The 12,338-nt window shown below is 41.7% G+C and overlaps 1 protein-coding gene across 1 annotated transcript; it reads right to left on the reverse strand.

Moving 5' to 3' along the window:
• Positions 1-1,691: 1,691 nt before the first annotated feature.
• LOC308315102 (neuronal acetylcholine receptor subunit alpha-4-like) lies at positions 1,692-7,371 on the reverse strand (the record flags this gene model as incomplete). Its single annotated transcript, XM_080762931.1, has 5 exons — positions 7,240-7,371; positions 6,057-6,101; positions 5,857-5,966; positions 2,997-4,515; positions 1,692-1,817 (listed from the first exon to the last, which is right to left on the reverse strand). The coding sequence occupies exons 2-5, from the start codon at positions 6,084-6,086 to the stop codon at positions 1,692-1,694; spliced, it is 1,785 nt and encodes a 594-aa protein (XP_080619057.1). The 5' UTR covers positions 6,087-6,101; positions 7,240-7,371.
• Positions 7,372-12,338: the final 4,967 nt, after the last annotated feature.

The raw sequence follows: 12,338 nt of genomic DNA on the forward strand, positions 1-12,338 counted from the left end.
TGGAGTAAATGGTGTGCATTGTGCACTGAAGCATGGCATAGGTGTGTAGTGTGATTGGTACTGTACAGTATGTGTACACAGTCAAACATTGACCATGTTTCTCTTGTCTGTACTGGATAAAATACAACCTCTGTTTTTTTTTTTACATTCATTTGTGTGAAGTTAATAAGTCAGAAGCAAATTATTCCTTCAATTATTCCAACATACACCTTAAACTTAAAGTATCAAGAATCAAATATCTTTTGAATCCCATCAGCTAAATGGTAAAAAAGCATAGAATAATTTAACAGAAAATATTGTAGACTACATTCTGAATATGAATATGTATAATATACAAAACATGATTATACAACCTAGCAAAATCAGATTTTTACATATCTTTATATTATTTTGTAATCCAGTAAATAGCCATTTAAAAAACTTTGAGCATTACTGCAAGCAGATTATAAATTCTATATCTAAGCATTTATAGACCCTGTGAATTCAGCTCAACTATAATATGACATCCTAACTATTAAGGACTGCAATGCCAACTGATGTTTATGATTGATAAATGAAATGATTGATTCAACACCTATGTACAGTAAGTAAATCATCTTATCCAAAACATTTCTAGACTGTATAAGTGAGAAAGAAAATCTGAGAGTTTTAATTACATCAAATCAGAAGAAATAAAATGAAAACATGCTTATGATACTGTAGATGTTATTATGTTCAAGTGCTTTAGCAAAGTCATTGCAAATACATAATTTGATAATGAATAGTCAACATTGTGAACAACTAGTCATTCTAATATCACAAGTTATTGTACTAGGTTATGAAACCTCAATGACGGAATTGAACTGTGAGGAAACATGTTTTCACTGCTGGCCTTTTGCCCTCATAAAACATTTATATACCCACAGGAATCAATACAAGATATCCCCGTGGAATCTATTCATAACCAAGACCACAACTGTGATGTGAACTGATTTTTTATACTATATGAAAAATTAAAGACGCCTGAGGGCGAGAAATCAGGGCGAGGACGCGTGCACACTGCACGCATCTGCCTCGTTGACGGGAGACTGCTGGGCGAGCGCTGGTGCTTTGGCATGGGGGGTCAGATCAACATGCATGAATTCTGTATGTGCAGGGTTTGATGAGGTCAGATCAACATATGGAATGTCAGAACAGGTCATATATGGAGATCTAAGGGTGGTAGTGGGGACATTCTCTTGAGTGTATAGGGTTTGATGAGGGCCCAGGTAGGGCCGGGCCTTAATTTTCGGGCCTGTTGGGAACTCTAGTTTGCTGCCAGACCTGGGCACCATATATGGTTCCCGACACACTAACTGACAGGAAATGCTCGATTCCATAGTTAACTGGGACCTTTGGTCGCAATAATAATCTAACACAAATTGAGTAAACAAGACAGATGATCTTGAAGTCATTTTGATGTCGAAGTTCTAGATCAGTGGTTCTCAACCTTTTCTGGATCAGGGCCTACTTGAAAATCGTGAAAATGTTCCGGGCATGTGCATTTTCAGAGTTTATTAATGATCAGTCAATAGTGTTCCACTTTGGATCAATGGAACTATAGTGTAGTATATTTCACGTCCTTGTTTATTGGTGTGACTTTTTAATATATCAATGTTGACTTGTTATCATTAAAATATGAGTGTCTTGCCAACTAGTTGAGGACCACTGTCCTAGATCATTCCAGCTAGCCAAGGAGGAAGGAACAGTCCTACAGATCCCAGTATACATACCAGTACAAACATCCAGAGAAATATCCTGTCAATGACCATCGCCACATATTTCCAGTCCTCCTTCACCTTCAGAGAAGAATAAAATAAAAATAAAATACATTTTTCATGTCAACTTCCTTTTTGACCAGCTGTCAATTTCAAAATGAATTATTATTCATTTAGACATTTCATTTAGAAAGAAGGGTTCACAACTCACTTTTATTATGCTACAAATTTTATTATGTTGATGTTTCGACCTTCACTGTGTTCTTCAGCTTTAAAAGTAGTCGAAACGTCACCATAATAATGTTTGGAGCATTAAAAAAGTGAGTTATGGGCCCTTCTTTCTAATCAAGTAGTATTTATACCATGTCTAAATCAATGTACCCAGTAAGCTATTAGTCATCTGTTCCATGCCATGGCAGTAGCCTACTATTATTTTTGTTTATGAAAGAAAGTAATGAACTGTTAGATAGACCAAAATGAAGGAATACTGTATGTCTGAATGCAGAAGTCAGTTGCAGTGTCCTTGTCAGTATGTGTAAGTTGCTAAGGTGTAAAAAGGTAGGGGTAATCAAACTAATCACTTTAACGTATTTTAACAAAATAATAATACATTTTAATAAAATAATCAATTTCCAAAAACAGCTTTAATTGAGGAATTGTGCGCTTTTAGACTGGCTAATTTAGCAAATTTTCACACGTTTGCTCGGCACCATTGTACGAATAAATATAAAACAGAGGCTGCTCCACATGACTTAATAGTGTCCTGACTCCTGGTACACACATATGCACTGTTTGTCACCCTTCGAGCTGTCGTTCATACAGAACCCAGCAGTAGAGCTCTCAACGGGCCTGAAAATTAAGGCCCGGCCCAGCCCATGGTTCTGTATGAACGACAGCTTGAGGATGACAAACGGTGCGTGTGTGAGTACCAGGACACTATTAATAGACGATTCGTAAAAAAACCCCAACAACAACAACAAATGTTAGCCGTGCTACTAAAATACTCACATCAGACAACTACGTAGCTTTCTACCATTCTAGCTGCATTTTGCAGCTGGGAAATGGACAACAGGGGGCATCTAGGAAACAATTCCAGCCCATGCCAACATGTACTGTATGTTGGTACAGGATTATAGGCTGATTCATGGGTACATGTGTTTTGGTCTGGATTTCTCCTTTAAGAATTGAGAGAATATACTGAACCATCATCAAAGTTTGTTTCAATTGATATGACAGAAATGATAACATCAGCAAACTTACTGAAAAGTCGGCATCCAATGTCCTGAGATGATCAGCAATGTACTGCACTCCTTCAATGGCCTGTCGCATAGCTGGAGAGATAGTGGTCATGGTGTTCAGATGGATAGATTGTTCTTTACTGGGCTCTGTAGTGGCACTTCCTGAAGGCTGTTTCTGTATCCTTGCTGCCATTCCGAGGCCCCGGCTCTCGCATTGGACTGCAGCTCCGTCCTCCAGCAAACAGCAGTACTGGAAGCTGGAGGAGCGACATCGGTGTCCAGTCCTCTGGTTGTCACACATTTGCTCGACGCTCAAAGAGCGCCCTCCTGAGGCCAGGGTTTGTGGCTCTTCCCTCGGCAGGGTACAAAGGGAGGCAAGATGCAGGATAGGCTGCGAGGTGGACAGAGGGGAGGATGATGAGGCTGAAGAGTTGCGTCTGTGCTGCAGAGGATCCTCTGGGAGAAGAGAATACTGACTGGAGGGAGAACTGCAGATGAGCTGGGTTTTCAGAGGAAGTTCTTCCAGGTTGAGGCCTACAAGAGACGAGGAAGGTGGAGAAGGGGAGCACACACGGACGTTGGGGCTCTCATATGGAGTGGTTGGAGCTGTGGCTCCTAGCTGGCTCATATGTTCCAAACTCGTCTCCAGTCTTGACCAAAATGGCTGTGAGTTGTCCATCGCGGGTATCGTGGTTGGAGCTGCGCCTCCTAGCTGGGTCATCTGTTGCAAACTTGTCTCCAACCTTGCCCACAATGGCTGCAAGTTGTCTAACACGGGGATCGTGGGTGGACGGTGCATCATTTCTATGAGTTTCCTGCAGTTCTGCTTGGCTGTGGCTGGCGGGCGCTTCATGAAGAGGACACGGGGCACCATGTCCAAAAATACTCTACGCACCCACTGAGGCATGCCATGGGTCCGAGGTGACCGGTGATGCACGTTGAGCACAAAGACGGTAATTATGATGGAAAGTGTAACAAAGATCATGGTGAAGAGTAAGTACTCTCCAATGAGGGGAATCACCAGTGACGTTGAGGGTATAATCTCTGTGATGAGGAGGAGGAACACCGTCAGAGAGAGTAACACTGAGATACACAGTGTGATCTTCTCCCCACACTGCGATGGCAAGTAGAACACCAGCACGGTCAAGCAGGAGATAAGCAGGCAGGGGATTATAAGGTTGATGGTGTAAAATAGAGGAAGCCTCCGGATGATGAAGTAGTAGGTGATGTCCGGATAGATCTCTGTGCAGCACTCATACTTTTTGGAGTTGTACTTGCCCACAGCATTGATGATGACCCACTCACCGCTCTCCCAATAGTCCATCTGGTCCACTTGGTTGGACATGCTGACGAGATCGATCTTGGCCTGGTCGTAAGTCCATGAGCCAAACTTCATTTTGCAATTCTGCTGGTCGAAAGGGAAAAAGGTCACATCGATGCTGCATGAGGACTTGTAGATTGCGGGGGGCGTCCACTTTATCCGCCCATCATGGAACAGTTGTGCCTTGGTCAGGTGAGTCACAGCAAAGTCACCATCAGCACTGCAGGGGAGGTACGTATAAAGAATATAAAGGGTGGAGGCATTTCAGTGAAGATATTTGGTGAAGAGGGGAAAAAGTACCTATAGACCTGAGATCAGATTCTAAAAATGTCTTCTAAATGTCTTCTACATCTTCTGACAGTTTTCTGAAAAAGCTATGTTTCTATGTCAGCCGTTCTTCGATTTTTCTAAAATAGCAGACCTACAAGCTATGAGCTTGTAGATCTGCTATTTTTCAATAGCTAAAGCATATCATAATGCTAACACCAAAAGGGGTTCCCGCACAAAATGGGTTAAGTGGTTGAATAATGAAATCACTTGACAGGATCATTCTTGATTTTCTTTTGTCTGTTACCTGCTTAGCTTTACTACCACTTTGGTCATCTTAATTCATCATTACGATAAACCCTGATGTTGTACCTTTTCCTGGAATAACTTCCAGAAGTGACGCTGAGAGCTTTCACAACGTAAACACAGCAATGTTGTGCATGTGTGGGTTCACAATGATGAATTATGTTGACCAAAGCAAGTACAGCTCTGGGACTTATTTTAAGAGCTTTATTTGTTTTGCCAACACTGGTCAGTGGTCATACTTGTAATTGGGATAATTGAGAAGATTGTGGAAAATACTAGTGCTGTACAGGGTGTTGGATGATGTTTCATATGATCTGGCAATGACGATGATAAGCTTAATTTATTACTGTACACAATGATTGCCATTTTACAGCCAGAGGCTATGGGGGCCCTTGCCAGCCTGGATTAATGCACAGGCTCAGGGCTACAGCTAGCCCCAGGGCCAAAACTCTGGAGGGCCAGGGCACACAACACCTGGCAGCGCCAATCAACTACATTTTCTTTCTCCATCCCGTGCCTGTCTTGTGCCTCGGTACCTGACTCACCCACTGGTCTGTTAGTGTGTCTGCAGCTAAAGCTGTATGCATTTATTATTTCAACATACTGACACTCCACAGAGGATGATACACAAGTTAATGAGGCTTCAGTGCTCCGTGACATAATGATACGTATGGAGACCACAATTGTGCATATTTTGGAGCTGTGTGCTATACAGCTCCAAACACGTGCAAGCTGTACAAGTTGCTCTTTGTGGACTTCTCGTTCCAAAAAGACAGACAGAAGTGCTTCTGAATGACAGCTTAGGAACCCCTGAGCTAAATTACAAATGACATTCACATGGAAGTTGAGCAAAGTAATTTCCCTCCTCTCACCCCATCTGTTGTGACATTGAGTCTCTCTGTGAAACAAATTCCTCGCTGATGAACTCTTGAGAGTGTACTTCATGCAAATTATAACACCTTCTCTACATTACGGCAATGATACTAACTTGTTATACAGTACTATGTCAGGCCTCCAGATGATCTCAGAAGGAATGCGGATGGAGGTGACATTCTCATATTCCGCAGGGTTCCAACGTAGTTTATAGTCATTCCATTCCTATAGAGAGCATAAATACTGTGTCATACAGTAGCTTAAGCCGTAGTCCACACAAAAAGGCTTAGACGGTTTGATGTCATTAATACGTACTTGTTTCACCCAGACGTTTGTGGTCATCATTTGGTTCTTCTCATCCTTTTTTCAATAAAAACAGCAAGGGCATCAATTAAAATTTCATCTCAATGTTAAAACAACTTATAACGAAATACTTCATCAATATTCTCACATAGCCAGGTGACCAGATACCTCACTATTCAAGCCCCAGCATTGAATTTAGATTTTCCCATAATATTGGTAGGAGATCTCTAATTATCTGCAGGCTACGTGAGACTACTTTATCATATACCGATATACGTAAATACAAATACAATTAAATAATAAGACAGGGTCTAATAATGGCACGTCTTCCCTGTGAATATTTGATGTCAAATTGATGACGTCAGTCTCAGCCCAAATAGGGATAGTGATAGATAGATTATGAATTCACAAAACATTCACAAGCACATGCACACACACACACACACACACACACACACACACACACACACACACACACACAATTCAGGGATTTACTTGTATGGACTACTGGCAGCATGCTCAAGAAAAGTTGCCATCCGGGGGTCAGTGGTCAATGGGGTCAGTGGTTTGGGAGATTATGTGTGGACAGATAGAGACACACCCTCTTCTAGACAGCCATTTAATGTACCCTTGTCTATAACATTTCAAGGACTGCATGATTCATCATCTGTATTCATGAATGATTTATAGCTTGAGGCAAATCAACATGCATAGCATTGTTTAGGCTGGACTGCATACGTCTCTTGTCTAGCTACAGTATACTGCCTCTACTCAAGCTGCCAAACAATGCCCCTGGAGCACCATGCTGTCTGAGACGGTACAGTTTGAAAAGCCCTCGGGAGCAACATCTGTCTACAGTTGAGTCTCATTACTGGATACATGAAATGCAGAAATTCAACAGATTTGATGTGAACACCCTAAGGACCATCTCTACACAAATTACAGCATGGTGTTAGGCTAATTTATACTCTTTTCAACAGATGAAAAGTAAACATGGTCTATCGACAATGTAAATAATGTTATGTGAGTAAATTGAAACACTTCATATTTCTTATATGTTGTTGCCACAATAAAACATTTAAGGTGCAATAAATTGCCTCCGAAAATGTATGAAGAAAATCAAATGAAATAATTATCAGGAAAAAACATTGCACTGTTGTTTCTGGTCAAATGAACAAACTACACTTTTACTAACCACATCAATAAGCTGGGCAATTGAGAGGCCAAAGTGGACCAGCACCACATCCGTGGTGTTTTCCACGGGCCGGGAAAGCTTGTTGTAGCGGACAAAAAGGTTCCTGATCAGCCTTTCCTCAGCATGGGCGCGAGGTCCCTGGCGCTGGGTACAGACTGAGGAGAATAAACAATAGATAGACATGAATCCTCTGAAACAAATCATTTTTAATGTGGACCCATCACCCATGCATGCAGCTCAAGTTACCTTTTCACTATTTTCTTAACAATGTGATAGATAATTGTAAATGACATCTCTGCTGTTTCATCTCTTATTGTAAAGTAAAAACTAAAATCACACCCGTGTGAAGTAAGTGGTGCGTCTCCGTGTGGGGGTCCCGGGGGGTCCCCGGAACTTCTAGACCGTATGGCGGTCCCTAGGGGTCCCTAGGGGTCCCCGAAACATCCAGACCCCCATGAATGTGCCAAGAGGGACGGGCCGGTTCCAGTGAGCCGCCCCACGTCCGAAACGGTTGAGAAATGACAGAGTTACCATGTGGGGGTCCCCAGGGGGTCCTTCTACTGTACTGTACTGTACTGATACACCTGAAATCATCATATACAGTTAATATGTATGTGTGTGTTAGGCTGCACAACAGTGACACAGGCACAATGACACAAAGCTACTTAAGGAAGTGGTTGCACCACTTAAATATAAAGTTTCTTTTTTGTAACAGTATATCTATTAAGATTGCTATCTATTTCCACCACTGTTTTATAAGTTGCCTCGCTGTATTTGTGTAGCCCTATACACTGGTAGTGCGATGATTTATATTACTAGATAGGTTCATCTCATGCAACCGAAATAATATTGTAACAGGGTCTCCACCAATTAACCTCAATTCTTCACCTTATGAGACTGTATAAACAAGACTAATTTTAGACTATATTTTCCTCATGTGGACCGTGTATCTATAACTGCAGTGCAGTCTATAGAATGTACTGGCACATGATTAGCGATGATTTATTCCCCCATATTATTCACCCATAAATTAATTCATAATAATGCCACACAAAAAAAAACATCCTCATTGTTTACAGATCTATTTTTGTACTGGCAGCAGAGTTAAAAGAACACGGAAGACCTTGCTGTGTAATGCTGTTGAAGTCATAAGTCACACAACAGGAACACAGGTGTTGTTTCCCCTCTGGTTCTGCTACAGCAGTGGTTCTCAAAAAGAATCATGTCAAGGACCCCCAAATTAATATGAATTTGCCAGGGATCACCACGACCCCCGCCTGAACATATTTTAGTGCCCATACTAAGATGTTTCAAAAACAGATTTTGATGCTTTATTAATTAATTTTGCTGGGGTCCTCCTGGAACCCCCTCAAGGACCTCTGGGGGTCCCTGGACCACACTTTAATAACCTGTGCTACACACTCAGTCAGAGCTGTCCTTTACTTGCCTGGAAACTGGCATCCTCCTTCATTTTTGTATATAAGGCTTACGGATCAATATCCTATTAAATTTATACATTTATTTTCCCAGACACCCTGATTTCCTGTTTACAGCTGAATCTGTATGAATCAGATGTCTGTACAGACATTGAATGACTTTGACACATCCAAGTTTTAAGTTCACTATAAAAAATTCTGAATATGACTGATATCACATTTCTGGTCACGCAAGCAGATTCCAAAACAACCTTGTAAGTGACACCGTTCAGGTAGGACTTATATTAGACCGATGCTCGACTGTGATATAATAGTTTGGTAAGGCGGAACAGTAAATAGTATACAGCCCTTGTATTAAACTAGGTGACTCATGTTGGTTATGGACTGGCAGAGATAATGGTTACACTGTCTGTTGTCCTTTGTGGAGGTACAACCCCGCAATGCCATGGTTAGCTGCTCTAAGAGGCAATAATTCACCTGAAAAACATAATTTCCACTCTGCCTATTCCCTGGGCTAATAAGAAGTGATGGAAATTCCACATCAAGTCTTGTTTACTCTACAAGGAAATAATTCACCTTTTAAAACATCAGTTCCACCGGAGATGACTCGTGGGCAATGAGAAGTGATGGAAATTCCACATCAAGTCTTGTTTAAATCTGTATAGTCAAGTCGCTTCAAAATGCCAATTTAATCAAATGGCACTCTGTTCAGTGCAATTTGATGGGTCTTGGTTAATATAGCTTCTCTCTCTCTCTCTCTCTCTCTCTCTCTCTCTCTCTCTCTCTCTCCCTCTCTCTTCTTTTTACGTTTTTGTATAGTGAGCAAATTTTGAACAGTTTAGAACAAGTAGCATGAAGAACACATTTAATGTTTATTGATTAGTTAACATTATATTCAATGTTACAAACCAAACACTGTATGTATGTCATTCTGGTACCAGTGCCACTGGACCTAGTTGTGTCTGTTCTGATTAATGCTCTTCTCTTAGCAAATAATTTCTGAGCACAGTGACCGTGGAGCAAAAAGGAAGGCAACATTGTTTACCTTGAGATGGATTGGTGAAGAACAGGATGCCCATCAGACCAAAATATTTGGTCAAATCCATAGTTCATACCAGACTGGGTCAGGCTCTGGCCAGCTCATCAAACTTCAAACCTACAAATTCTGGAAGTGGATCAAAGTGGAAATACAGATTAGTTGTGGTGCTGAGGGTCAGGCTAGTCCGTGTTGCTCCTTGACCTGGATGCTTAAGGTCTTAAGTCTTAATTAATTAGTATGAAGAACCTCACATCTCTATCTTAGCTCCCTTCCTCCTTCCTCCCTACATGGAGTCTTTTAGCAAATGTATACGTACAGCTCACTCTCTCTCTCTCTCTCTCTCTCTCTTCCTCCCTCCCTCTTCCCCCTCTCTCTCTCTCTTCACTCAAACCCACATTGCTCCCTCCCTCTCCTGTCTTCTCTCTGTCTCTTCATCCCTGTATCTCTCTCTCTCTTTCTCTCTGGCTCTGTATTCTCTCATTCCCTCCCACCTGTTTTTCTCCATTTTCTCTCTCCTTACTTCTCCCTCTGAATGACATTGAGCCCTGAACTGAACTGGGGCAGATTTTCTTCTCGGAGAGACGGGAGGTGTATAGAGAGAGACAATAGAGAGAATACAGGAAAGAATGTACTGTATGTGAATGTCTTGAGAATATGAGGGGTATTTTTATCAAGGTGGTGTACCTGTGGCTGTGGGTGTCTTTGCCGACCATTCATTTGTATGCGGATTCTGTCATTCCATACATGACTATAGAGTGTGTGTGTGTGTGTGTGTGTGTGTGTGTGTGTGTGTGTGTGTGTGTGTGTGTGTGTGTGTGTGTGTGTGTGTGTGTGTGTGTGTGTGTACCTATCCTTTAGATCATATTTCTTGCCTCCTCATCAACTGTCATTTTCACTGTCTGTCCTGAGCATGGACACATGCTCTGCGTTTTATCCCTCTGTGCTGTCTGCACAGTTTACAGTACAGAACAGTAGGCTACAGTACAATACCACTTTCAACCTGGCATGCCTATTTTGAGCATGACATAGGGGCAAAGTCTTTGTCAATGTCAAAAGATTTTCCAAAATTTCAAAACAAAATTGTTAAAATAGCTTTGTTAAAAAAAGCTCAAAGTGTGTTACTCTCAAAGTAGACCTGTGCTGTGCATGTCTTTTGTTAGGGTGTATGCTTTTCACAAGCCGATTGATTTCTTTTCTCACCGCTCAATGACATTTTCCTGATGTGGTGACAACAATCAGGGCCCAGACACAGACGTGTTGTGGATTCTGACCATGTATTGCACAGGAAACAGTGATGGACAACACATCCACAGACAAGAATCCAATAAGACATTTGTCAGCAGGGCAACAGGAATTTCAGTCTAAGGATATTATTTGCTCAGTGAATCCCGGGTTGCTCTCTCTCGCGCACACACACACACACACGCAAGCACACATGTGTGCACATGCATGCACACATGTGTGCGCATGCATGCACACACGCGCACACACACGCACATGCACACACACACACACACACACACACACACACACACACACACACACACACACATATTTTGCTTCCTAAACATGTTTTCTTTCAAACTAAAGCAAAATAAAATACAGATTTAGATGTTTATTTTAGTAGGCTAGTTTATTTTAGCCAATGACAGCTCGTTTTGCTGGGTGAAAATCCACCCTCTCTATTTTCACGATTGGTTGCTGGTACAAAGGAAGGGACCATAATTGGACCAGACCTTTCCAATGATATATGGCATATGTTGTTGCCAAGGTTTGGATGAGATATTTTTTCTCAAAATAGCGGCTTAAAATAAAACGTTTTGGAATTTTACAATACAAATCTTTAAAGGCTGTTTTCTCAAAATTAGTTTTCCTCATACCTGGGACAAAGAATCTCCACTTCAGTTGCACTCACATACACCAAACTTTTCAGTCTTATTCATAACTATATTCTGCAGGAATTTACAGAGGGGTTTGTTAATATATCATTCACAGCCTGATTTACATCACATTTATACCTACTTTTTTTTATACCACCTCACCTTATCCTGTCGTCCCTTCACAATAAAGTGTCTCCCCTTTACCTCCAAATGCCGCACATTTTACCATGGTTATTAACAGGAAACAGGTGAAACATAACATTGTGGGTGGGAGAGTGAGAGTGAGTGAGTGAGTGAGTGAGTGAGTGAGTGAGTGAGTGAGAGAGAGAGAGAGACAGAGACAGAGACAGAGACAGAGACAGAGACAGAGACAGAGACAGAGACAGAGACAGAGACAGAGAGAGAGAGGGCCAAGGGGTTGACTGACGCCTGGTGGGTGGAGACCCGTTTCAATTGAAACTGGTGAAACATAGCAAAGGCCTCCTATGTATACGTATGTACACACACACACACACACACACACAGTACATATATATATATTATAGGCCTAGCGCAGTGAGAGAGGTATATGTATGATTCGCCAGAGCACAGCAGCTTCCTTAATAATTCAACCTGCGTTTGATAGAAGGGTGATACCGATGGTCACGGACCAAGGAGGTCGCAAAGCAACGTGACCTTCTTTCCGCTTCCTGGTGACCCATTCTATCCGTTTCTAGATGGTTGAGGGTTGACAGCAGATCAAAA

This window comes from Protomyctophum bolini, assembly GCF_963924005.1.
Source record: "Protomyctophum bolini genome assembly, chromosome: 5".
NCBI classification, from domain to species: Eukaryota; Metazoa; Chordata; class Actinopteri; order Myctophiformes; family Myctophidae; genus Protomyctophum; species Protomyctophum bolini.